The sequence below is a fragment of the Epinephelus lanceolatus genome, chromosome 10 (assembly GCF_041903045.1).
Source record: "Epinephelus lanceolatus isolate andai-2023 chromosome 10, ASM4190304v1, whole genome shotgun sequence".
In the NCBI taxonomy this organism is placed as follows: Eukaryota; Metazoa; Chordata; class Actinopteri; order Perciformes; family Serranidae; genus Epinephelus; species Epinephelus lanceolatus.
The window spans coordinates 43112084-43138987 of record NC_135743.1 but is presented as its reverse complement, the minus strand read 5'-3'; the positions used below and the strand labels follow the sequence as shown (position 1 = coordinate 43138987).

Sequence of the window (26904 nt, the reverse complement as noted above, 5' to 3'; positions counted from 1 at the left end):
TAACTCTCGACGTATACGGGACATTTGAGCCTTATCTGTCCTTCTAAACGGCGACTAGGTTTTCCGTTTTCATTTAAGACACTTAGGAGCTAATACTAGCTGAGTAGCTAATAGCCGTATTAGCAGCTATGTTCCTAAGTGTTTCAAAACGAAACAGAGCTGAAAACACTGAGTGGACCTGACAGAATATAAACCGTAACATAATGCTAATTGAGATCAACTATGATTGAATCACTATGATTATGGTTACTGTATGGCGAGCTAGAATCGATATAGACGGCTAGTTATGCTTTCTCGACATAAGCTCAAGGAAACAACATAAAACGCTGCCGTAATGTGAAAAATATTTCAGCCTTAATGGGGGCTCTCGGTTTTATAAGGTTAATTAACGTTAAATTCACTGCTCACAGTCTTGACCTAACACACACACACACACACGAGAACATGCACTCCTTTTCTCATACAGGCACTCCTCTCACTCACATGCACACTTCTAATGCGTGAATTATTCTGTGTAATGATGACCATTGCCCTTAGGGTTTTTTTGGTTTCTCCTGCACATTTGTGATATCTATTCTATATATCGTATGTTTTTTGTTCTACTCCTGCATTGTTTTGTTTTATATATATTTTTCCTCTCATGCTAATAAATAAATAACTAATATATAAGTTTGGTATTTTTTATTTATAAATTTTGGCTGTTAAAATTTTGGTATGATAAGGAAGTTACAAGATTTAGTGAAGTTATTTCAATGTATCTATTTTTTGGACATTTTACAGCGCTTAAAAAAATATCGCAATATTATCGTTTACCGTGATAATTTGGTCACTATAATCGAGATATCAAATTTTCCATATCGTTACATCCCTAGTATGAACACTGCATGCGTGCAAGCTGCATCACTTCAGCAGGTAGCTGTCTTTTTTTTTTTACTTTTTTTGACGTGCTGCTCATGCAGCAGGTAGTGTGGCCTGGGCATTACTCAATTGCGACACACTAGAGTATGTTTCGTAATCAATTGAAAAAAAAAAAAAAAAACAACTGAAAACATGATTGATTTGTTAGTAAATCAGGCTGTTCGAATGCACTGTTTGTATGTTTTCTTACCAAAAGTAATGCACCAAAATTCGTACATATCTCACGTAATCATGAACCAGTAATTCATGAATAACCCACGTATTTTGGAAGGCTGCAATCATGTGACCAATGTGCTGATGAAACTAAAAGCAGAAAAATGATGATGGGTCACAAAACACAGGACTTTCCCCCAGAGGCCAGTGTCCAGAGCCGTGTGAACTTTGAGTAAACTCATTTCAAGGTACATCCTCAGCACTATTCTTTTCCTAAACCTAACCTCAGTAACTTTATGTTGATTATGTAATTAAACGTTAAGGACGTAACATCATCAGTCGGGCACTATTAGGATATCATATGAACTGTTGTGTGTGTGCATTTTTGTAGGATATCATATGAACGGTTCTATGAAGATATGTGAGTAGATACATACAATCACTGTTGAATTGGATATTTTTCATGGGATTTGTTGATGACAAGAAGAAACATTTTATATCAGCAGACTTGTCCTTTAAAGTTTTATTATTCACTATCACTATAAAAAATGTGTCATTACTGTATAATGTATTTTTTATCTAATCAAATATCGAGGCATACCTTTCTGAATTAATGAATTAACAACTGCCCTCCACAACCTAGCCCCCACCTATCTCTTTGACCTCCTCCAGGAGTACACCCCCTCCTGTTCCCTGCGCTCTTCCTCTGCTGGTCTTCTGACCATCCCAACCTCATGCCTCAGCACCATGGGTGCCAGGGCTTTCAGCTGCACTGCCCCCAGGCTCTGGAACTCCCTACCTCAACACATTTGACAGTCCAACAGCATAATGTTCTTCAAATCCAGTCTCAAAACCCACCTGTTCAAACTGGCCTATGCACTTTGACATTGACTATACCCTCTTGCCCCTCTTGTTTTATGCTCTGTACGGTGATCTTGGGTGTTTTGAAAAGCGCCTTTTAAATAAAATGTATTATTATTATTATTATTAATACTTTAACCGTGTTCAGGCTGAAAATGAGGCTGAATAAACACCCTCCTTTATTTCCAGAGCCAAATCAAGCAAACACAAGTACGTAGCAAGTTAGGTGTTTTTAGTTCATGGTGATGAACCAGTTTGTAATGGGGCCAGATCAAACCTTTCATGGTGTTATGATATGCCGCTGGATGGCATCAGTTTTAAATTCTGCTGCTGGTAATGACGTAATATCAGGAGCTGGAAAGTCCCCATAGGGTGGATGGCAGGGGCAGTGGATGGGTTCAACACACCCCAGACTTTCGCCCAAGAGGGCGGTATTTGCTACCTGTATGAATTTTAAGCCAAACCTGATGTTTTTATTCTAAACCTCACCATGTTTAAATACGAGGCATTTATTTTGAAAAAGACTATGCCTATAAGAAGCGGAAATGGTATTTTTCCAGTGAAAACAGGACAGCTTGACATCGTGTCCTGTCTGAACTAACGCTATGCTTAACTTGTGGCTTAGTGTACAAGCATACCCAAATATGAAAAACTGAACCTTCCTTAATCATGGGTAAACAAACAAATATATGTATGCAACACACAGTAATAATGGGAAGCATATAACAACTTACCATATTACCATAATATATCACTGTCTTCCAAAATTCAGTGGCTTTGTTCTCTTTTCTCTTTCTTGCCTACCAGTGCAAGCCTACCAGAGCTTTACATATGTCCCATGAACAATATTTTAGACTTACACATTTAAAAACAGGACCTGGAAGAAGATCAGCCCAGCACATAGGATTTCATGTAAGTAGGCTGGTTCTTATTATGGTTGCTAAGCCATCAAATACAGCGCCCGACCTTGTGTTTTCCAGGTGGTTAAACACGCAGCATGTGTGTGGCCCCTTAAGGCCCTGATCACACAGAAAGCATTTTAGCAACTGGAGGCAGGTTTTTGTAATTGTTTTTATGAGAATGAAGCTTTTTGCTCACTGTTTTTACGTTGCTAAGCGCCTTGCATTTCTGCACTCTAGGCACTTGCCTAGAGTGCTCTGAAATCCTCAAGTTGAAAAAACTTAAACTCAGAGTGGAAAAGCGACTCCTGTCATTGCTGCTTTTTTCTCAAACAATGGCGGAGAAACTGGTGGTAGTGGTTGCTAGAGGTGGTTGCTAGAGGGAGGATGCTGGGTAAACTACTAAGAATTCTAGACAACGCCTCTCACTCCCTGCATGCCACTCTGAAGTCTTATCAGAGCAAATTTAACTGTACACTGAGACCACGGAGGAGCACCACAGAATGCCACAGGAGATCTTTTTTACCTATGGCCATCAAACTGTATACCTCCTCCCCCTTCTGTAGGGAGGGGAGCTGAAACAAAGGACACTGACAGTAATATTCACCTACATTAGGTGCACTATTACTTTTACATGTTGTACATTACTACTTTTCAATATTTTGTTTAATATTTTTCACATGATGTGCAATATCACTTTTCAACATCATGATCACTTGTCAGTGTAGTGCAATATCATTTTCTCAGTCATGTGCAATACTACTTCTCATTGTTATATCAAATTCAATATAACATTGATTAACAGGCACAGTCTGTTTTTTTCCACCACCAACTCTTGTACTTATCATACTCCTATTGTTACTCTATTAGGAACAGGGTTTTGCTTTTGCTCCTTGAAAACACTTCTATTTTGTATATTTGTATATTCTGCCAGATATGTAATACTCTTGTCCTAAATCTGGGCCCAGTGTGTGACCCTGACCCTGGGAACCCACTGGTTGTCTGGCTGTTACTGGTTGTGAATCGTTAAAACTGTGGTTACTATACTTAGTGTCACTGTAATTTGAAGCACTCTCTGGCACAAGAATTTCCTTTACCAAAGTTCTATTGAATTTAATTGAATACTCAGAGCTATATGACTTTATAAACCGCTGTTACCATGATCTTAATAGAAAACAACAGGCGTGGAAGCATATAAGTGTAAGTGCAGTACTTAAACAGCTATCATGGAGACAAAGCTCCTGGACCAACTGGTTGTACTTCCCGTGATCCACCCTCTTTCTAGAGTCTCATGTACCCACACGGATCTCCATTTCCCTGTGCCCAACTATTTACTGACAGCCTTTCAACCTCAACCAGAGCTACAGCAAGTATCCTCTGCCTGTCCATTTAAGGAACTAGATGAAAAAAATATTGGTAGACTTAGGGCCCAATACCCCCCCTTAGCCCTACCTCTTGGCCCTACCCCTACATTTGTGCATTCCTGCGAGGGGTAGGGGTGTCCCAATTCCTTTTTGCGTGTAGGGGTAGGGGACATAACGAGGGGTAGTGGGTATGAAACTAGCCCTTCGGAGTGAGGGATTTCAGATGCTGACTTGCCAGCAAGGGGTAGACGTCGCCATGGCTACCACCGAGCAAGAGACGGGGAAAAAAGTTCATACATAGCTAACGTTACCGTCGTCAGGTTGCTTGTTAGGTAGCTAGCTAGCTCGCACTATCTGGTGTCTGTCATCTGTCCTGTTCTGCAAAATTGTCAGATTTTTCACATTACGATAACACGCCAGCTAGTATAACTATGCTGCCTCGTAATGTAGCTGGTTAGCTAGCTATCTAGCTAGCAGATGTCCCCTGTTGTCTGTCATTCATCAAACAAAGCATGATGAATAATGCAAACGCGATCGGTAGGATGAACTCAACTGGAGACTCCATTGTAGATGCCGGTTGGAAATGTAAATGGCTCACAACTTCCTGTTTAAAATAGTTACGTATGCGTGAACGTAACCGACGTGACATAGTGAGTGGTGTCCCAATTCCTAGGGAAAGATTTCAACCCATACCCCTCGTTGCTTCATTTCGAGGGCCAAGGGATAATGGGCAAGGGCTAGGGGAGGGCCAAGGGCTAAGGGGTAGTGGACAAGTGGGGTATTGGGATTGGACCTTAGTACACAGGAAGGTTAGGGTAAGGAGGTGATGTGGTGGTTGCCTGGCAACAATAAAAACAGGCAGCAATTTTTTTTCTCTATTGGCATTCAATTAAAGCAGACAGCGGCGCGCCTGACGTTTTGCAACTTTCTGTGTGATCGGGGCCTAAAAAAGCTGCCTCCCAACTGTTTTTTTCCATGATTGTCTCATGTGATGCAGGTAAGGACAGGGTTTCCTGCATTGTTGTTGTGACACTCTCTGTAGAGAGATGCTAAATCATAGCTTAAATAAGGGATTGTGCCATGCTGTACTACTGCAAAGTCAACCACTCAACCTCGCCAAAATTACTCGGATAAAATTGCTCGGCAGGATATTTCTCCTCACATAAAAAGTAGTCAGCTCGTGATTGTCATTACAATGTTGTGAATCTCAGGCTCTGCTGTGTGCTCAGGAGCTCAGGCTCAGGTTTGTTCTGGAGCATCACTGGAGCAGAAACACACTGCAAAACCCTATTTTTATAGCAATAAACTCGATGGGAATGAACTGTTGTTTGAAGGCTGATGTTGGCATACCCAATTATTGACTTATTTGCAGTCACGTGATTCTGATGACGCGTGAAGTTCAGATGGGGGGCAGGGAGTAAAGAACAATGATTGCAAATGATGGAAAGTGAGTACTCGAAAGCGTGAGCCTGCACGCAGCAGGTACAATCTAAAAACAGCCAAATACATAGGATACGATCCATGCACACTGAAGAAAAGCGACTTTTCATATCTTTTATCTGACTTGCCTGGTGTGGAGGCAATAGACATCACAAATTACCTCGTCCTCCAGACGTCCTACTACACCACTAGCCAAATGAAGGCGTACAAGAGTTTGGAGGCGTATAACTATTTCGTGTGTGGTTGGGTCGGCAACCTCGGATCCAAAGTAGCTCGCAGTGATTGCTGTCTTGTTTTTGCCTTGGTGAGTAAATGTGATGAATCACTCTCTTTACTTCGCTGTTTCAACTTTAATGTACATGAATGCACCACTGGTGTCAGGCTACATAGCTGACTAACTATTTTCCTCCTGATGTTGCTAGGTCAACCATTCTCAGAGATCCAATGAAACACTGTTGAAAATTTGGGTCCTGGTTAAAGAAAATGGAGAAGTTGTTACAGCACATTGTGACTGTATGGCTGGGTAAGTCGTTCATAACACCAGATCAACATGTAAATAAACTCCTGCTTGAATCATTGGTTGCTAGGTTATGGGTACGCTGGTGAGTCGCTGCTCCATCTCTTGAACATGAAACTCAAACTGTGACTACAGAACATTAGGTTCTCTCATCCCATTAAACAAAGCAGTCTGTCAGCTGTCTGTATTACTTGTATTAGTGTCATTGTGCATGTCAACATGAAAAGCAGAACTTATCTGTAAATGCACAACACTCCCTCCTTTTTTACCAACAGGCTGTCAGAATCATGTTTGCATGTTGGACCAGTTCTGTTGGTCATTGAAGCAGGTGTTAAACTGAGAGATATTGAATCTTGTACTATGGAAAAGTGCAAGTTGATAATGCTGTCACATGTCAAAAAGGTTATCAAATGCACATAGTTTTTTTAGTGTGAGATAATTTCAAGGACACATTTAGAGCAGTTCTGTTCTCTCTGCTTCGCACACTTTCAGATTCATGCTGCTCCAGTTGTGAGGATAGACTTTTCATCAGCAAAATTGAAAAAACAAAAACTAGATGATGCCATTGCAGGGAGGACAGGTGAGCAGAGGTGTAGCTTAGGCTAGGTAAGAGAGGATGCAGGTGACAATGAGGCCAGTGTGCCAGTCAGAGAGAGAACCATGGAGCAAAAGGTTAGAGTTAGATGGCCTAGGGCAAATGACAGTAAAGAATGGAAGATTGTTAATAGAGATTTGTCAGTAATCTTAAGTAGGCTTAGCGGAAATGCAATAGAAAGGTTAGAAAAGATGGGAGATATAATTTACTCATATGGTGTAAAGAGGTTTGGGTTGCATGAGAGAAAGAGGAGTGAGAGGGTACAGTCAGGTAAATCTAGGCGGCAAAGAGAAATAGAGGAGTTAGTCAAGGAAAGGAGACAGTTAAGAAAGGTGTGGAGAAAGGCTACAGAAGAAGAATGGGAGGGAATTAATGTGTTGCAAGAGGAGTTGAGAAGCAGGCTAGCAGTTCTTAGAAGGGCAGAGTATCTCAGGAAAAAGAGGAGGAAGAAGGAACATGTAAGGACAGGTTTTTTCAGGGACCCTTTTAAGTTTGTTAAAGGATTGTTCAGCCAGGAAAAGGGAGGGCAGCTCAAAGCAGAAAGGCTAGAGGTTGAAGAATATTTGAGAAATACATATTCAGATTTAGAGAAGAATAGGATAGTAGGTTTCCCACCCGATATCCCTCCATTAGAAGGGATAGAACATGAGATGGATGTCAGACCACCTAGGTGGAAGGAAGTTCAGGAGGTGGTCAGGCGTGCAAAGGCTTCTTCGGCCCCAGGGCCTAATGGAGTCCCCTACCGGGTTTATAAAAGTGCGCCTGATACCCTTAAATTTTTATGGAAACAGCTAAGAATAGTTTGGGAGAAGCAAGTTATACCAAGAGCATGGCATAGGGCAGGGGGTGTCCTCATTCCTAAGGAGAAGGAGTCTGTGGACCTTAGCCAGTTCCGGATGATTTCTCTCTTGAATGTAGAGGGGAAGATTTTCTTTAGTGTAGTTGCGCAGAGATTAGCTAGCTACTTAGAAAGGAATACCTTAATAGATACCATGGTGCAGAAGGCAGGAATACCAGGTTTTTCAGGGTGTTTAGAACATACTAGCATGATCTGGCACCAGATTCAGGCAGCGAAGATTAAGAGAAGGGACCTGCATGTAGTATTTTTAGATCTTGCAAATGCGTTTGGTTCAGTACGACATAGCCTCATTTGGAGTGCATTTGACTACTTCAGAGTGCCACAGGTAGTTGTTAACTTACTGAAAGCATATTTTCAGGATATTAGGTTGTGTCTAAGTACAGCAGGTTTCACAACAGGTTGGCAGAGGCTAGAAATAGGCATCATGGCAGGGTGTACAATTTCTCCATTCTGCTTCTAAGTGGGTGGTAGGTGGAGAGAGACGACAGAACGGGTTGCGTTTTCCACCAGTTAGGGCTTACATGGATGACATGACACTGGTGACCACAACAATGCCATGTACAAAGAGGCTACTAGAGAAGGTAAATAAGAACCTCAAGTGGGCCAGCATGAAGATCAAGCCTAGTAAATCTAGAAGCATCTCGATACATAGAGGGAAGTTAAGTGATAGGAAGTTTGTCATAGATGATGAGGAAATCCCAACAATTAGGAAAAAGCCAGTAAAGAGCTTAGGTAGGTGGTACAATGTGGAGTTGAATGATGAGGAACAGGTGGTGAAATTTAGGAAAGATGTGGCAGAAGGATTGGATAGAATAGATAAATCAGAACTTCCAGGAAAGTTGAAGTTGTGGTGTTTGCAATTTGGGCTATATCCTAGGTTAATGTGGCCATTGTCAATTTATGAAATTCCAATATCCGTAGTGGAGAGAATTGAAAGGTCGGTTAGCTCCTATATTAGGAAGTGGTTGGGTGCTCCTAGGTGCCTAAGTAGTGTTGCATTGTATGGAAAAGGGATACTTCAGCTGCCAGTATCTAGTTTAACAGAGGAATTTAAATGTACCAAGGTCAGGACAGAGCTGTTGTTATCTGGGAGTAAGGACGTGGTAGTTAGGAGTGTGGCTCCAAATCCAACCAAGGGGAGGAAGTGGAACCCAAGATCGGCAGTTCAGGAGGCAGAGGCAGCTCTTAGGCATGCAGACATTGTAGGTAATGTTCACTTTGGCCGGGGAGGCCTGGGGCTTGGCTCAGGCAAACCGGTATGGAATAAAGCAGGTCCCAAAGATAAAAGAAAGCTAGTTGTAGAACAGATACGTAGACAGGAAGAGATGCTAAGGGGTACAAAGGTAGTGGCCCAGGCTAAACAGGGACAGTGGTTGAATTGGGAAAGTGTAGAGAAGAGGAAGCTCAGCTGGAGGGACCTGTGGAGTATGGAGGAGAATCATATTAGATTCCTGGTAGGGGCTACATACGATGTTTTACCAACCCCCCAGAACCTAAAACTGTGGGTAAATGAGGACCCATCATGCCCATTGTGTTCATGTACCACAACCTTAAAGCATATTTTGTCAGGCTGTAAAGTTAGCTTGTCACAAGGCCGATATACAGTACAGGCCAAAAGTTTGGACACACCTTCTCATTCAATGCGTTTTCTTTATTTTCATGACTATTTACATTGTAGATTCTCACTGAAGGCATCAAAACTATGAATGAACACATGTGGAGTTATGTACTTAACAAAAAAAGTTGAAATAACTGAAAACATGTTTTATATTCTAGTTTCTTCAAAATAGCCACCCTTTGCTCTGATTACTGCTTTGCACACTCTTGGCATTCTCTCCATGAGCTTCAAGAGGTAGTCACCTGAAATGGTTTCCACTTCACAGGTGTGCCTTATCAGGGTTAATTAGTGGAATTCTTGCTTTATCAATGGGGTTGGGACCATCAGTTGTGTTGTGCAGAAGTCAGGTTAATACACAGCCGACAGCCCTATTGGACAACTGTTAAAATTCATATTATGGCAAGAACCAATCAGCTAACTAAAGAAAAACCAGTGGCCATCATTACTTTAAGAAATGAAGGTCAGTCAGTCCGGAAAATTGCAAAAACTTTAAATGTGTCCCCAAGTGGAGTCGCAAAAACCATCAAGCGCTACAACGAAACTGGCACACATGAGGACCGACCCAGGAAAGGAAGACCAAGAGTCACCTCTGCTTCTGAGGATAAGTTCATCCGAGTCACCAGCCTCAGAAATCGCAAGTTAACAGCAGCTCAGATCAGAGACCAGATGAATGCCACACAGAGTTCTAGCAGCAGACCCATCTCTAGAACAACTGTTAAGAGGAGACTGCGCCAATCAGGCCTTCATGGTCAAATAGCTGCTAGGAAACCACTGCTAAGGAGAGGCAACAAGCAGAAGAGATTTGTTTGGGCCAAGAAACACAAGGAATGGACATTAGACCAGTGGAAATCTGTGCTTTGGTCTGATGAGTCCAAATTTGAGATCTTTGGTTCCAACCGCCGTGTCTTTGTGAGACGCAGAAAAGGTGAACGGATGGATTCCACATGCCTGGTTCCCACTGTGAAGCATGGAGGAGGAGGTGTGATGGTGTGGGGGTGTTTTGCTGGTGACACTGTTGGGGATTTATTCAAAATTGAAGGCACACTGAACCAGCATGGCTACCACAGCATCCTGCAGCGACATGCCATCCCATCCGGTTTGCGTTTAGTTGGACGATCATTTATTTTTCAACAGGACAATGACCCCAAACACACCTCCAGGCTGTGTAAGGGCTATTTGACCAAGAAGGAGAGTGATGGAGTGCTGCGGCAGATGACCTGGCCTCCACAGTCACCGGACCTGAACCCAATCGAGATGGTTTGGGGTGAGCTGGACCGCAGAGTGAAGGCAAAGGGGCCAACAAGTGCTAAACACCTCTGGGAACTCCTTCAAGACTGTTGGAAAACCATTTCAGGTGACTACCTCTTGAAGCTCATGGAGAGAATGCCAAGAGTGTGCAAAGCAGTAATCAGAGCAAAGGGTGGCTATTTTGAAGAAACTAGAATATAAAACATGTTTTCAGTTATTTCACCTTTTTTTGTTAAGTACATAACTCCACATGTGTTCATTCATAGTTTTGATGCCTTCAGTGAGAATCTACAATGTAAATAGTCATGAAAATAAAGAAAACGCATTGAATGAGAAGGTGTGTCCAAACTTTTGGCCTGTACTGTACATGGCGACATAATCAGGTGTTGAAATGTTTAGCTGCAGGCATCGAAGGGAAACGAAGACAGGTGAATTCAGAAGGTGTTAAGGATAGGAGTTTAGTAATTCAGTTTGTCCGTGAGGGAGAGAAACGCAGATGAGATAAGTTAGTGAGGAGGCAAGGGTGTGGCCGCCTAGAAGGTGCTTGTGATTGGGAAATGCAAGTAGATTTAGGGGGAAAGCTTGTTGTTCCCCAGGAAATAGTTTGTACCAGGCAGAGGCCTGACTTAGTGTTGTGGTCAGTGAGTCAACGGATAGTTTATTTCATTGAGCTGACAGTTCCTTGGGAAGACTCAGTGGAAGAAGCCTATGAAAGAAAAAAGCTTAGATATGCAGACTTAGGAGCAGAAGCTGAGCAGCAAGGATGGAAGACTAGGATTTGTCCAGTGGAAGTGGGGTGTAGGGGATTCATAGCAAGATCAGCTGTCTCGCTCCTGGGGGAACTCGGAGTGCGGGGACAGAGTTTGAGGAAGACAGTGAGGGAAATGTCAGATGAAGCAATTAAATGTAGCCAGTTTATCTATAAGACAAGAAGTAATGTCAGTTGGGGGCCAGCAGGGGGAACTACTAAACAGGGCACATAACTCCTTGAGATCAGGTGGAGAGATCCACTTCCTCTCAGGAGGAAATCCAGGAAGAGGAAGTATTTAAGTGTGGGAGTGGCCTATTTGAATCCATTTTGTTTGAGACCATGCGGCAAGGTGAGTGTGTTTGCTGATCCTGTAAGTTTATTTAGCTCCTTTAACTTTAGCTTATATTGGAATTATGCTATGTAGCATGTGAAATAGAGTATGGTGAATGTGCTAGGAAAGGTAGTATCAGCCCTGCTTCTACCTAGAGCTCGCATGTATGGAGCCTGGGTTTGGTTGAAGGTGGCGGTGCTGTTTGGGCTGAGAAAGCCATGTGTAAGTAGGGTAAAGGAGGTTATTGGGTTGGTGCAGGGAGGGGAGCAGTGAGACCTGGCATTAGGGGAGTGTCTCTGGGACGCTTGATATCACTCTCTAGCCTCCTGGAGGTGTCGTGGGACCAACTAGACGAAACACTGGTGAAAGGAGGTTCCCACCCGATGACCCCAAAGACATGCTAGTTATCACTGCTCATTGGTTTGTATAGTTAAGCCTTGCCATATTAGCTTATCATAGGGCTTAGGTTTTTCACTGAGTGTTGATCCTTTCTCTAGAGCACAAGCTTCTTGTGTTTTATTTGAATTGAAGTAAATGAGTTGTTCAGTATGAAAGATGAGACAGACAAAAACAGGGGATTTTGTGCTAGATGTGTGAAATGTAATCAAGGTAAATTTGTCAGTACTCTTCCCATTTTTGCAGGTGAGCAACAAACAGAAAGTCCCACAGTCCAGTGTCCAAGAGTGAAGTGAGGTTTAGAGACTTACACTCAGTTTTCCAAAGCTTTACACACAAACTCCCCAAGAAGTGCAGCACTAATGTCCAGGGCCCCATATTACAAAAAAATTGTCCCAAAGTCTGTATGCAAACTACCTAAACCACTAACTGCAAATAGGACCCCAGAGACACTGCAGCTACCTCCAACAGAGTTGCAGAAAGCATGCGAGAATTTCAGACTGGAAGAGCTTACTCAGTCCCAGGTCCAGGCAGTACAGGAGGAGACCAGAAGCCAGAGTTCATCAAAACTCTGGTTCAGCCAAAAAGCAGGAAGAATAGCAGCCTCTAAACTGAAGCAGGTTTTACAGACTAGTCTCTGACAACCATCAAACTCCTTGGTCAAGTCCATATGCTACCCAGAGGCACACAAGTTCTCTACAGCTGCGACAAGGTATTTATTAGGGAAAACTGAGGGCTAGGTAAGGACATCCACAATTGACATATGATGCAAAGAGGGCTGACTAGCAGCATGTTTAAGCTTTGAGGTCAGGAATAGGATGATGTAAACCAGCACACTAGAACTGCTGCTTTTTTTTTATAGAAATCAGTAACAAATTCTGGCTGTGCAACTCTCTTTCTGGTATTACTGTTATGCATTACAGGTATGGATATAAATATGAGGCAACAGCCAAGAAAGATTATGAAAGACTGCAAAGTGTGGACCATGAAGGTTTCTCCTGCATGGACAGTGGACTTAGGCTAAATCCAACGTGGCCATACATGGGAGCCTCACCGGATGGAGTCGTATCATGCGTATGTCATGGACCTGGGATTTGTGAGATAAAGGTACCAGTTATTTCTTTAGTATGAACATGTACTACCCATTTATACGACCGCATATTAGGGCCAGGCATATAGAAAAAAACTTTATCATGACAAGAAAAAAGTCATTATGATGAGATTAATCTCAGCAGCCTGTCCATTTTACTACAAAACATTTTTTTAGGTGCATGTACATAAGAGAAACAAACCGCTCTTGCATCCAACACAGGATGCCATGCAAATGTGACTCATTTCTTTAGTGAACCTCTAGTGTCCACACAGCAAACAGGATGAGGTCAATCTACGCCTGTGAGCTGGGGATGAGGGTTTCTCTCTCGTCAATGATGGGGATGATGTGAAACTAGACAAGAACCATGCTTATTACTACAAAGTGCAGGCCCGGCTTCACATTGTGGGAGCTGATTATTGTGACTTTGTAGTGTGGGACAAAAATGACATCTTTGTAGAGAGGATTTTGCCTGATGCTGAACTCTGGGACAGCATCATTCCCAAAGTTGAAGAGTTCTTCAGATACTGTGTTCTTCCTGACGTGTTGGGACAGCAATTTACAAAGTGACAATCAGGTCATGTTTGAAATGTTTTGTTTTGGTGCGATATGGCACTGCTGAAAGGTTTCTGAGTGCAACACCCTTGTCACAAACATTGTCACATTGTTCTAACGTAACCAGGAACAAAAATGTGTTAATCTTGTATTTATTTGTTATTACTGTATTATTTTATGTTTTCAGTCTTGTTAAAAGTGTTGTTGTCCTCGGGTCAAGCAGGAAAGAGGGGAGGGAGGGAGGAAGGACAAAATATTTAAAGAAAGTATGAAATATTTTAATAATTATATGATTAATAATAATATGTATTTATGTTAAGAGATACATATAACACATGTACATGTACGGAATATAAAAGGCAATAAAAAGTTGCCAACAGTTATACTGTTTTGGCCAGAGTCATTCAACTGCTTTAGCTGTCTCTTCTCCAAACTGTGCCTGTACAAGACAACAAAAAACTATACCAGACCTTCTATGGGCATGGGGGTGAGTAGTAACTGAATTAGTTGCTCACTCCAGTGGAACAACAGAGTCTGAAAGATTGGTTAATGCACAGCAAATAACACCTATCTTATCAATCAGTGCCAGTGAATCTCCTGGTTTTACTGCCATGTGTTCAATGGGCATTGCCCTACTCTGCAGAATTAGGTATTTTCTTCTCACTAATCTGATGATCCTTTCCACGAGTACGGACATTAGCAAGTTTTCTTGTTTGTTCAACCTCAAATGGACCCATATATATGGGTGTGAAAAATAGTTAATGTAACATGGCATGAAACCTCTATGCATTATATCTTATTTGCCTTTGACATATTCTCATTCTGAGACCAGCGATGCCTCTGCGGTGTTGGTGCAGGTTTCTTCTGCTTCGGTGCTGTCATTTGTCCCTTCTCTGGACCTTAACCTTTCCTCATGTTGACATGATGCCTCTGCCACTGCTTTGCCTCTCTGGTAGCCAAGATGAACCGTAGGAGCCCAGTCTGGAGATTCTACATGTGTGGCTGCACTTGGGCAGCCTAAATAAAATACATGTGATTAACACCCTATCCTGAGAGTAAAGAGAGATAACTATAGTTATAGTCATTTTGTTACAGTCTATGGCAGTAGTTTTCAACCTTTTCCATAGTTAGTTCACATTTGGGCCATCTCAATCACATCTCACATCACATCTAACAATATTTATTACTGTTAAGATGATTCTGTCCAGACTTCCAAGACTGTATTGATCAAATCATTAATTTTTCTACATCCTGTGATTATGCTGACTTGTTGTAAATGAGCGAACGCCTTGCTAGCATTTAGCATGGCTAACAACAAAAACACTGGAGATAGCCGCCTAAAGCTAGCTTAGAACAACAAGCTGCAGAAGAAACTCCACAGGGTGATATCACAGATGTAACGTTAGCTATATTTCCAGTAATATTATAACACCATGGTCTGCATTTTTGACAGTTTTAGCCAGCTATGCAAGTAGTTTAATTACTGTAGCCTTACCTTTCACAAAGTGGTCACTACAGACACGGGCATTGTCCGACTCCGTTCCCCCTGATTTCAGACAGAGGTTGTTGATCCATGTCTTTCTCCGTTGTTGGGTGAGCTTTTTAAATTTCTCCCCTTTGTGTGTCACTGCTTTGGCAACTCGAAAGTAGCGTTTGCTCTTTTCCCTGTTAGAGCGGTTAGTACAGCTGTAAACTGCACAAAATTACGTCACCTGCAAACCACCTATTGTGAATCTTTTTGTCGCAGAAATTTGCATTAGGAAAGACATTGCTGATTATGGGTCTGGTTCTGGTTCCTGTCTATCTTATTTAGCACAGAAACAACAGCTCTGGTAGAATCATTAGCAGCTGAAACTTCTGAGTGAACTCTCCTCACAATGTAAATCCAATGACACAGACACAGACACACACACACACACACACACACACACACACTTTTACTGTAATTGAAGGGACAGTACCGCATCCATATCTACAGACAGTGACACTTCAATATCTGGTGTGTAACCTAGCTTTTGGTATCCCGTCTAGCTTTGGAAAGTAAAAAGTAAAAAGCATAAATATTATTGGAAAATGAGTATTACAAAAAGCAGTAAGGCTGTTAATTAGGGGTGTAACAATCCATCGATCTGGATCAATACATCGATTAATGATCAGTGAACCAATGTCATTGATGCAAAGTGAAAACATTGAAGCATATCGTCATCTTTAGGATACAGTGGCAGGCAGATGGCAAGCAGCCAAGAGAAAGATGATGAGGATAACATTATTTACTCGGAAAAATCAGCAGTGTGGAAATACAAGTCAACAGACGTAATGTTACCTGCCTGGTCGGACATCTCATCCTGCTAACTTCTCACTACAGTGACATCTGCTGCCCTGTTTCAACAATGTCTGAAAAAAAATGTGCATGCAGGCTGGAATTCAACTGTACTGTTCTGTCGGGAGATGCAGTGTCTTCAACCATTAAGTAAGAAAAATAATAATAATTAGGAGGCCAAGGCCGAGGGAATGCGTATGCAAGCAGACGCATTTCCTAGGACCAGCGGTGCTAGGAACCCTATTGTTTTTGTAAAGATTTTTATTTTTATTCTTCCGTAGGTAAAAGTGGTGCTGCAGGCTAAACCGTGCAAGGGAGGGCGGTGCAATTTGGAGGGGTGGTCCAGACCCCTGCACGTACCTCAGACGCAAAAAACTATGTCTATCTGCCTGCAGGTGGCGCTATAACCTAGGCCAATGCGTTTTTGCCTATAGCTCCCACACCGTATGTCGCACATTCAAAAATCTTGTATCCCCAGCTTCCCTGAATAGAGCTGAATCACTTTGCCATAGGCCACGCCCACTTGCGCCTAGGAAGTTTTTTTCGCAAAATCACGAAAACTGGAAAACTTTTTACTTTTTTGAACTTCTCCTTGGGATTTTGTCCAATCTGCGTGAAACTTGACATATCCACTCTTCTACTGGACCTTATCAAAAGAATTTTATTCGGTCAAAAAATGCACAAATTATTAACAAACAAACTTCTATAGCTAGCTATTAAAATGCAAACTGTTGGATATCTCGGTCAAACTAAATGCTATTAACACCAAATTTGAGATCATTGGTTGGCATAAGACTGTGAGGGTATGAGCCGAATTTGGCGAATTTTGGCAACTAGGGGGCACTACAAATATGGTAAGTTTATATCTCTTGAACAGCTGCACCGATTTCTACGAAATTCGGTTGGTATGATGTAGGGCCAATTCTGAGGTCATATCTTGAAGGTGATCATGACTGGTCAGTGTGGGCGTGGCTCATTACAAGATAAACAACAAACATTAATTTCAGCCAAACTATTATGCTGAGGGCTTTGAAAGTTTAAGGGTACATATAGAATAGGACACAGATCTTCTGTACCAAAAATTGCACATGTACTCCACTAGGTGGCGCTATAACGGATGCAAATGCGTTTTTGCCTGCAACTTACACATTTTAAATGACACTTTCACAAACATTATATCCATGTGTTCCCTGGATAGAGCTGGGTTTTCTGACACAGGCCCCGGCCACTTCTGCTGCACATTCTCTTTGATAATTCGCCACATGTCCAAAACCTACTTTTTCGAACTCCTCCTACATTTTAAGTGCCACCTGCCTGAAACTTTGCACATAGAATCTCCAGATGTGTCTGATGAAAAGTTATCAAAAGAATTTTGGCACTCCAAAAAATGCCCTTGTTACAACCAAACAATCTTTTTTGCTAGCTAAAAAACACACAGTTTCATATTTCGCTCAAAGTAGATGCTTTCAACATCAAACTTAAATCACTCGTTCCCGAGGTCATCCAGAGGCTTTGTGCCAAATTCGTCACAAATCGGTCTATAGGTGGCACTATAACGGATGCAAAGGCAGTTTTGCCTGTAACTTCCACATTTTAAATGACACATTCATAAACATGCGCTCGTCCAGAGCCCGTTGTCCTTCGGGGACAACTTCCATGTGCTCTGCGGGACGCGGGGACCGAGTCGCACGGGGGGGCTTGGCCCCCGTTCATAACTGCTTGCAGTTCTAGTTTTACATGTAATTTGTTCAACTATAACTAGAGGAAAAAAGTCAGCTAGCTGCTAGGCTAATTTATGCAGTGTAAACATACTTGAGCTAATAATGGGTCACTAGCAAAAAGCTGTTGTTTTGTGTCTGAACCTTGACAGTTATTATTGAGCTGAATTTGATACTTTTGTGAAATTATGCTGATGTTAATCCATGTTTTATGGCTGTTTGGAGGAGTTTTCCTTCAGGGCTTTAAACCCTAAACCTATTTTATAGGCCTCTGCTTGAAAATTGCATACCCATAATGAAATGAATATATCTCTGCAACCACAAGGTCTATTTGAATACTTTTGGTGTCATGGTAAAGGGAACACAAGATGTGTAAATATCAGTATATATGTTATATGTGAAGAATAAATGAAGATGGCACACAGTACAAATGAAATATTTTGAGGTTCACCTAAAAAAAGCATTTTCAGGATGAGTATCCCTTTGGAATGATGCAGCTGCAGCTCTAAACCTCTATCAAATCATAGCACAATATGTGAACATTAACTCTGCAAAGGTTGATTCTGATAAACTGAAGCAGAACAATATTAGAGAGGTTTTAGTCAGTACAGTACAATCCTATATCTTTCATTTTTTGTTTCTGTAAATCCCTAATGATGTTTAGGATATACACATACAACTGTCCATTTCATTATTTTCATCTATTTCCCACTCCAAACTGACCAATACACACCTGCTACATTTGAAACTGATTTTCTATTCTGAGCTTTTTTCTGCTTAAACACAGTGAAGGCCATTAAACCATTTTATATAAATTACAATGATATGTATTGAGGCATGCATGTAAATTACATCATTACAGACAATGCCTTTCTCATTATGAGACAACTAATGTAATTTAATAATCAATTACCAATAAAATGTGCTTATTTACCAAATAAAATCTCATAAAACAACATAATTAAATACTAGCATTGTGGTTTGTTACATAATACTGTGAGCTTGATCAGTTTTGGTACTCAGTAAACACCCTCACACAACAGTTAAGATGATAACCTACGAATTAGTGCCCATGAGTGATATATTATGTCCTTAATGTACAGTTACATAATTAACATAAAGTTACTGTAGTTAGGTTTGGTAAAGAATCATGATTGGGCATCTTTAGGTTTAGGCAGGTAAGATTATTGTGGTCAAGTTTAGGTAAGTAATATTACTGTGGTTAGATTTAACTGAGTAAAATTACTTTGGTATGGTCTAGGTAAGTAAAGTTACTGTGGTTAGGTTTAGGTAAAGACACATGCTTGGACATCTTTAGGCTTAGGTAAGTAAAGTTACAGTGGTAAAGTTTAGGGAAAGAAACACGGATGGGTGTCTTTAGGTTTAGGTAAAAAAAGTTACTGTGATTAGGTATCGATAAAGAAACATGGTTAGGGTTAGGTAAGTAAAGTTACTGTGGTTATGTTTAGGTAAAGAAACATGGTTGGGTGTCTTTAGGTTTCTGGCAAGTAAAGGTAAAGTGGTTAGGTTTAGGGAAAGAAACATGGTTAGGCATCTTCAGGTTACAAGTAAAGTTACTGGTCTAGGTTTAGGGAAGGAAACATGGTCAGGTGTTTTTAGCTTTAGGTAGGTAAATTTACTGAGTTAGGGTTAGGAAGAAATTTTAATTTAATTTTATATACTTTAAAGGAGCTATATGTAAGAAATCTAAAGCAAACAGTCGTAAAATCCTCCTAATATGTCACAGAGACTAAGGAATAATGTTCATATAACATACTGATCTCACCGACAACAATAGTACAGCCAGAATATTTGCTTCTAAAAAATTTTTTTTGCAGTCTGCAAATCATGTTTATGTTTTGAATTTGTGTTTTGGCCTTTTGTGCCACCCACCGCCGTCTACCAGTCACACAGTCAGTAGAGTCTCAGCATCAGTTACAGTTACGGCTGAGCTACAGCAGCACGGCAAGCAGCGTTACCAGTGTCCCGGTACATAGCATTAGCAGCCGGCTCCTCCTCAGCTGTATCCCGGCAGCAGCGTTAGCAGTGTCCCAGTACATAGCATTAGCAGCCAGCTTCTCCTCAGCTGTATCCTGGCAGCAGCGTTAGCAGCAGAGAAGCCGGACTTGCTCGAACAGTCCGCTGGAAAACATCAAGGACGCGGCGACGCGGCCCTGCCACGGCAGCTGCCCGTGGGCAAACAAAACAGTCTCCAGCGTGCCCTGTCCAGCAACCTCGAATCTGTAGGGGAGGGGGGGCGGACATGATTCGCGGCAGTATTTTGAATTTGAGTGCAGTAACCATTTTGGCCACATTCTTACATACAGCGCCTTTAAATGTGCTTAGGTATTCTTGGGTGTAGGCAAGTAAAGTTACTGGGTTACATTTTGGTAAAGAAACATGGTTGGACGTCTTAAGGTTTAGGCAAGTATAGGTACCGGGTTGGGTTTAGGGAAAGAAACATGGTTAGGCATCTTTAGGTTAGGGCAAGTAAAGTTACAGGGTTAGGTTTAGGTAAAGAAACATGGTGATGACGTACCTTAAAATGACCCAAAGTTCATGTGGTTCTAAACACAGATCTCCTGGGACAGTCCCAAGGGAAAGTCCTGTGTTTTGTGACCCATCTTCTGCCAAACTTGCTTCCTAACTAGACTGATCGGGAGCCCCTTCTTCTTTACTTTTATCAGCGCATTAGTCATGGGATTGCAGCCTTCCAAAACATGTGGGTTGTGCAAAAATTACTGGCCCATGTGCATGTAGGATATGTATGAATGTTATTGCATTACCTTTTATAGGAAATGTATGAACAGTGCATGACAGCAGACAGTAATATGTCAGCAGATTTGCTTGCTACCAATTGTGCTAGTTTAATACCTTTGTTGGTCATATTGGTGAGGTCGTCGTGGTCCGTCAAGAATCTCTCTTGGAGAGTTATTGTGATTGACTAGCACTAGCAAGTTCTTGCATTGCATGTCAGTGGTTAGCTCACCAACCACAGCAGTTCACCAACTGGCTTAGCAAGAAGCCACTATATCACCAAATACCAAGCACCAGCTACTTTTCGAGAATGTGCTCATTAACTTTGCAGTTCCACATGGTTTGACCAGGCCTTCAGACTTGACTTCCCACAGTGCCATTTTGACCTGGTGCACTGTTGCTGTGCTGTCACTTGGACCTCTGAAGGAGGACCTCTGTTCAGAAACACATGCATTTTACTGTTCATTACTGAAATCAGTCTGTTATCTCACACATCTCACACTTTTTTCTGTTTCGTATAGGAATCACCCATCTAAGTACTCCTGACTGCACCTAACTTAGTCTTTGCAGGATGGAAAACCTTTATTTTCTGCTTTACAATCATTAAAAAATATGTTGCTCATGCATGTTTGTGGTTACAGCTCTCTCCTACAGGAGGAAGCCACAGCATGAGAAAAAAAGCTCTTGTCTTACCTGTAATAAGAAGTCAAAGAAGGCCAGTCTACCCCACTCTGAGTGTTGAACTCCCACACAGGGTGCTGTCCCCAAGTCTGCTTCTCTCCCACAGTGAACCTGCAGCAGCCTCTGGTACTGGGTCCAGCTGAGTGCTACTGAGTTCTGGTCGTTGTCTCTATCAGTGAGGTGCTGAATATCTGGATCCCACCATACTACAGGTCTGGGGATGCCACTGATGTATCGATAGGGTAAAATCTCACTGTGGAAAGTCCTCAGCACCGCAGGGAGACTTCTGTTGAGTCCCAGTACCCTGTCCAGGTGGAAGGCAAACACTTCAAACCAGTCATCAGTGCGTTTGATCAGGGAGCAGTGCCCCTGCTGGCAGCGCTCACTGTGGGTTTCTGGGTGTCTGTGGCCAGGTCCATGCTCAGGTGAGCCCCTCTGGGAAGATGGCTGCTGTGATGGAGAAACACAGTTATATAATGCTTTCCATTTAGTGTTCAATTTTCAAACACCAAACCCAATTCCTCATGCCTTGGGCTATATTGTTAAAATAGTATAATTTGTGACGCAATCAGAACAGCGATCAAACAATAACTTTTTCACCAGTTTCATATTCGGAACAATTTTTGCTGTGACAGCATTTCAAAATTTCAATTCAAATTAATTTTAGCAGATGTGTCGTGGTAAAGCTGCTGGATTTTGGACACAATTGTCCCCCTGTCCTCTACCACTGAAATTGGTCTGCAGCCCATTGCCATCCATTTAGCAAGAGAGTTAGCGAGTTGGTAACAGGTAGTCTAAAGTGCAACACACACCGCCGCCGGCGCGGCGCTGTGGCCGTCAAGGGCCGCCCCCAACACACACTGGCAGCGGCGCGCAGCGGCGCGCAGCGGCACCGTCAACATGTATTTCCCACCCCAGCCCGCTAGGTGGCTGTACCTACACTAGTTGCCAACGGTTGCCAACTGCTAGTAACAGAAGAAGAAGAGGAAAAACTTTGAGGCAACAACAACTTGAATTTCACGGGTGAGTTTCTTATCAAAGTCGTCTTATTAAAAATTTGAAACAACCGGAGTTGATCCTACGAGACGAGACATACATAAAAGGCTTTTCTCGCAGCACCGCCATGAGCGCCGGCTGCGCTGGAAATAGAGCAGTGGGCTGAAGCAGAGCGGCGCGGCGCGTCGGCCAGCGCCAGTGTGGGTTGGTTCATTTCATATAATGGAGGCGGGCGTTTTGACGCGCGGCGTACGGCGGCGGTGTGTGTTGCACTTTACTCAATTTGTGTCTGAGTGCCTGCTGGAGTGTGGCTTGACTAAGCTGACTGCTAGCGCTAACATCAGAGGCTGGGCTAGCTCGGACATCTTGGTTCACTGCTAAATGCTTTGCTTTGAGGTGATATTTCAGGCTTTAAGTACTCCGATGGTACAAAAATTCTAAGTACAGTGCTCCTATTATATTATATCAACAGTTCCATCTGGGCATTTTTTAAATGTAAATGTTCCATTCAAGGGGCAAACTGCCTCCTGCATCCTGTCTCACCTGCCTCCATCATGTGACAAAGCCACTGTGGCCTTCAATGACGCACTGGGTCAAAGAAGAGTACCACAGGCTATTAATCAGCGTGAATTTTTTTAACACATTTGTTCTGTGATTAACTCATCAAAATTAACACCTTTTTTTGACAGTCTGCATTACACTTTATCATCCTTCGACATCATTTCACGGTAATGCAGATTAAAGGATCAGTGAAGTTATTAGTCATCTTTCAATACTGTCTTCTTTAGTCAGTCTTAACTAGTAGCTCTAAGCCTATTCAAGTACTGTAAAATAGCTAGCAGCTCTAAAGCCCATTGGATTACTGATATAACAATATGTTCCTGAAAATTAGTGAATTTAACTGTAACTTCAAAGTTAATGTACATTTTGAATACTGTGATTTAGCAGGATGCTCCCACAGAATTACTGTATTGCACTGTAACCTCATAGTTAAAATTACAATATTTACCTGTATGAATTTCATAATAAAATTCAGACTTTGGTTGAAATTCACAGTAAAGGTCTTTGAGGTGATAATAACGTAATTTATTGTGAAATATTACAGTTACATATTGGAACTTCCTGGAAGTATTTTGCAGTGTGGGACTGAGTCAAAATGAACTACAGAGCTCATGTTGATGATGAAACACGTAACCTAGTGCAGCAGTGTGGCTCAGTCACAATGGAATAAGATATATCAGGCTTTGGGAACTCAGATAATGTCTGTTAATGGGATCAACACATGACTGTTTGTAATTAGTGAGGCTGCAGCGAGGTGTGGCCAGCCCTGTAAACACCCAAGTCCGTCACTGACTGAGTGAGGCAGTGATAAATTTAGACTGAAAGAAACTGCAAGTATATTTCCCCTCATCTCCACAAGGAGACACCAAGTGGTGGTTTAGTACTGTATACCTGTGATAGTACCTCCCACTTTGTAAATAGTGGCCTGAGTAGGGACTTCCTTCTTTTGTCTCCAATCAACAAACATTCATCTCCATTGTGTGAGATTTCAAATGATCCCCTAACAAATGTATTACAATGTACCTGCTGGTGCATAGGAGGATCCAGCGCCACTCTGAGCACCTGTCCATGTGCAGGCACCCTGTTCTTACTGACCACCTCACCCCCAGCTAGGAGCTCCATCCTCTGGATGTCATCGTCAGAGAGCCAGGGAAGAGGCCTGAGATCTGGACTAATCCTGATCCTCCTGTGGTCACTGTCTGGGAAGTCCTGGTCTCTAAAGCTCTGACACCAGCCGTTGTCATCTATCTTTACTGCTGACTCTAGTTTGGACAAAGCCTTTCCATGGCGCAACTCCCCAGGGTTGTTCTTTGCTTCAGAGGGATCCTCTGAGAGATTCTGGTGTTTTTTAAGATCCCTGGAGGGCTTTTTCACAGCCTGCTGCTCCTTACCAACTTTGTCAGATTTCCCAGAGTGCTTTGTTGCTTGTCTGTGTTTTTCCAAAGCCCGGTGATATTCAGTTGGTTTTGCACTTGTATAGCTGCCATGTCTTTGTGTGTCTGCATTCCTGTTTGTGTGTCTATCCTCCCATCTGCCTGCCAGTCTGTCCACAGCTCGTCTGCCACTTATTAAGGTATTTGCTGGAGCAGGGAAATGTGCTGCTGTGGATTTGCTCCTTTGTAGATGAATGTAGGCCTGTGCAGTGTGCTTTACCACAATACTGTGGTTGCTTGGCTTAATTCTATGCTTTGGCCCTGTGCTATTGACTGTAAACTCTGGGAGATGGGGATGATGATGAATGGTTGGATGCTGGGTGGCGCCTGCCATCTCTTTTCTTCTGGAAGCGATGCCTTTGTTTCTGTGTTTATGTCTGTGTAAGTCTGTGAAATGTCCCTCTTTGATGCTGTTTTTGTCACTAGCCCCCAAAGGTTTAGGTAGCACTGAATGTTTTGATGTCTCTTTTCGAGTGCTGAATTTCCAGGCCTCGCTGTGGATATGAGGGAGCTCCGTGACTCTGGGCCTGAGTCTGAACTTCCCAGCAGAGCTTAGGGCTCGGGATGACCGCCATTCAATGTTGGTGTGCGGCAAAGGATGGGGCAGAGTCATGGCCATTACAGAAATCATGAGGAGGAGGAGGAAGAGGGGTGAGAGGAGGAGCAGCCATTTTTGACCACAGCAGAGTTTTGACCACACTCGCCAGGCCTGGATAAAAAAATAGACAAAAATAAAAATAAAGACAGAAACACAAGTTAGAGGCAGACCATCAGAACCATGATTATGATGGATGGCACCATAAATTGCAAAGATAGCACAGAAAGCATTTGCTGAATGGAGCGCTCAGATTTCTGTGGGGTTAACCAAAGGCTGCACTGAGATCTCCTGGCTCCAGGCATGTGGGATGCAAATGTGTTCATGACTCATGACTGAAGAAAGAAGAAAACAGTCTGTGCTATGGCATATTATTTTGTTCTGTGATATCACAACAGTGATGCATGATTGTCTATTACCCAAAATGGAAATAAGAGAGAAAAGCTGAAATTTGGTGACAAAGAGGAAGCAGAGCTAAAACATCCATTTATGCTGCACAAATGTGAATATGTAAGCGGCAGAAAATAAAGCTTGTGTCAGCAGCCTCTGTGTGGCCAGTAGCTTACAGCAGAATTTGACTCATACAGCTGAGACCAGTAAGATTGTGGCATTCCCATAATTTTGTGCTGCCTTCTGCACGCAGTGCACAGCTAGAGGAAAGAGCTATATTTTACAAAATACTCTGTCACTGTCCTGATATGGCTCACTGTATACACACTGGAGGCTATATGAAAGTGATTTCACAGACCTGCTAACCCTGGACACATTGTTTGAGTACCACTTTGGTGATTTAGATGTGTCAGATATGAATCACTGCTGTTTGCACAATGAATAATTGTACATATTGTAAACTGCATACATGTGCTTTACAGCAAATCATTTGCATACATACAGTAGTCAGACACAAAAAAGTGAGGGATGCACTGATGTGAAAAATGTTGTTACCAATAATAAATTGTTTACAAAAGTATCTGTCTCTCAGCTGCCTAAACACAGCTTACCAAGGATCACCATTTACTTTAAACCAGGGGTCGGCAACCTTTACTATTAAGAGTCATTACTGGCCAAAAAAAGAAACAGAAAATCTGCCTGGAGCTGCAAAACAAATTTGAATAAAGGTAACAGCCTAATAACTCTAAATTAGCCCATCAACATTACAAATAGGTCTTACTGATCATTCATTAATATGATTTACCACAAGGTGGCTACTCTGCAGTGGGCTATGTATATCTTTGCAGTGTTGGTGGTGAAAGCAAATGAATCTGTCCACAAACTATTAAATCCTCTATTTTCCTCGAAGACTTTTCATTTTTTGGATTTGAAATCTTTAACTAGCCTGGCTAGAGGCTAGCCAGCCCTACTGAGGTTCAGCTAAATGCAGAGGAAAAGGTGCCAGGCCACAGACGTATGACACATATTTTAGTTAATGAAATGTTTAAATATTTTTAAATTTGATGTATAGGCTACACATTTTTATAGTTGTCGAAAGTAATAATAACTCTAGGCCTACAACGACAGATAAAAATCTGAATGCTAAAAAATAACCATTATTTGTTCCATGATTTTATGTCAAAGCCACAGGGAGCCACTGGAAAGGGTCTAAAGAGCTGCATGCTGCTCCAAGCCTCAGGTTGCCTACCTCTTGGCTAAACACTAGCCTACCACTACAGCTGCATTGACACTTTAGAATTTCTATTGTTTACAACCTCAGAACAAAGGAATACTTCGCACATCTACTTCCAAACAGGTACATAGGAGAGGGGTAAACAGAACATAGTGGAAAAACTCTAACACACTGTCTAACTTGTAAAAATAATGATTTTAATGCTGCTGTTCAGGGGGGTAGGGTGAAAACTTGTAGCCAGTAAAAGATGTTTTTGTCAGTGTCCTGTTGATAGATTGTTGTAGTGACAAAGCCATTATTTTTCATAACCCATATGTCTAGGAAGCTTACTCTCTCAGTACTATAGTTTCATGTAAATTGTAAGTTACTGTCAAAACCATTCAAGAGAATGACAAAGTCTGCTAATTCATCAGGACTTCCATCATAAATACAAAAGATGTCATTTATGAATCTGTAGCATTTTGGAATCTTGGATAAATGTGTGTTCCTGACTGGATTGAAAACAAAATTCCTTTCGAAAAACAACAACAATAACAACAACAAAAACAACAGCAACAAATACATGTGCATGATTAGGTGCACAAATGGCGCTATTACTAGTACCTGAAATCTGCAAATAGAAAT

At 42.0% G+C, this 26904-nt stretch overlaps 1 protein-coding gene across 3 annotated transcripts in view; it reads right to left on the bottom strand.

Moving 5' to 3' along the window:
* Positions 1 to 26904, bottom strand: part of gask1a (golgi associated kinase 1A) — a 131581-nt gene that overhangs the window by 48490 nt on the left and 56187 nt on the right. For 2 of the 3 annotated variants that reach the window (XM_033640360.2, XM_078172017.1), the window contains exons 2-3: positions 23652 to 24770; positions 21084 to 21521 (exon numbers count right to left, since the gene is read on the bottom strand). In XM_033640360.2, the coding sequence (XP_033496251.1) occupies positions 21084 to 21521; positions 23652 to 24770 (1557 nt within the window). The remainder of the gene's footprint in view (positions 1 to 21083; positions 21522 to 23651; positions 24771 to 26904) is intronic. The other variant, XM_078172016.1, reaches the window with a different exon arrangement.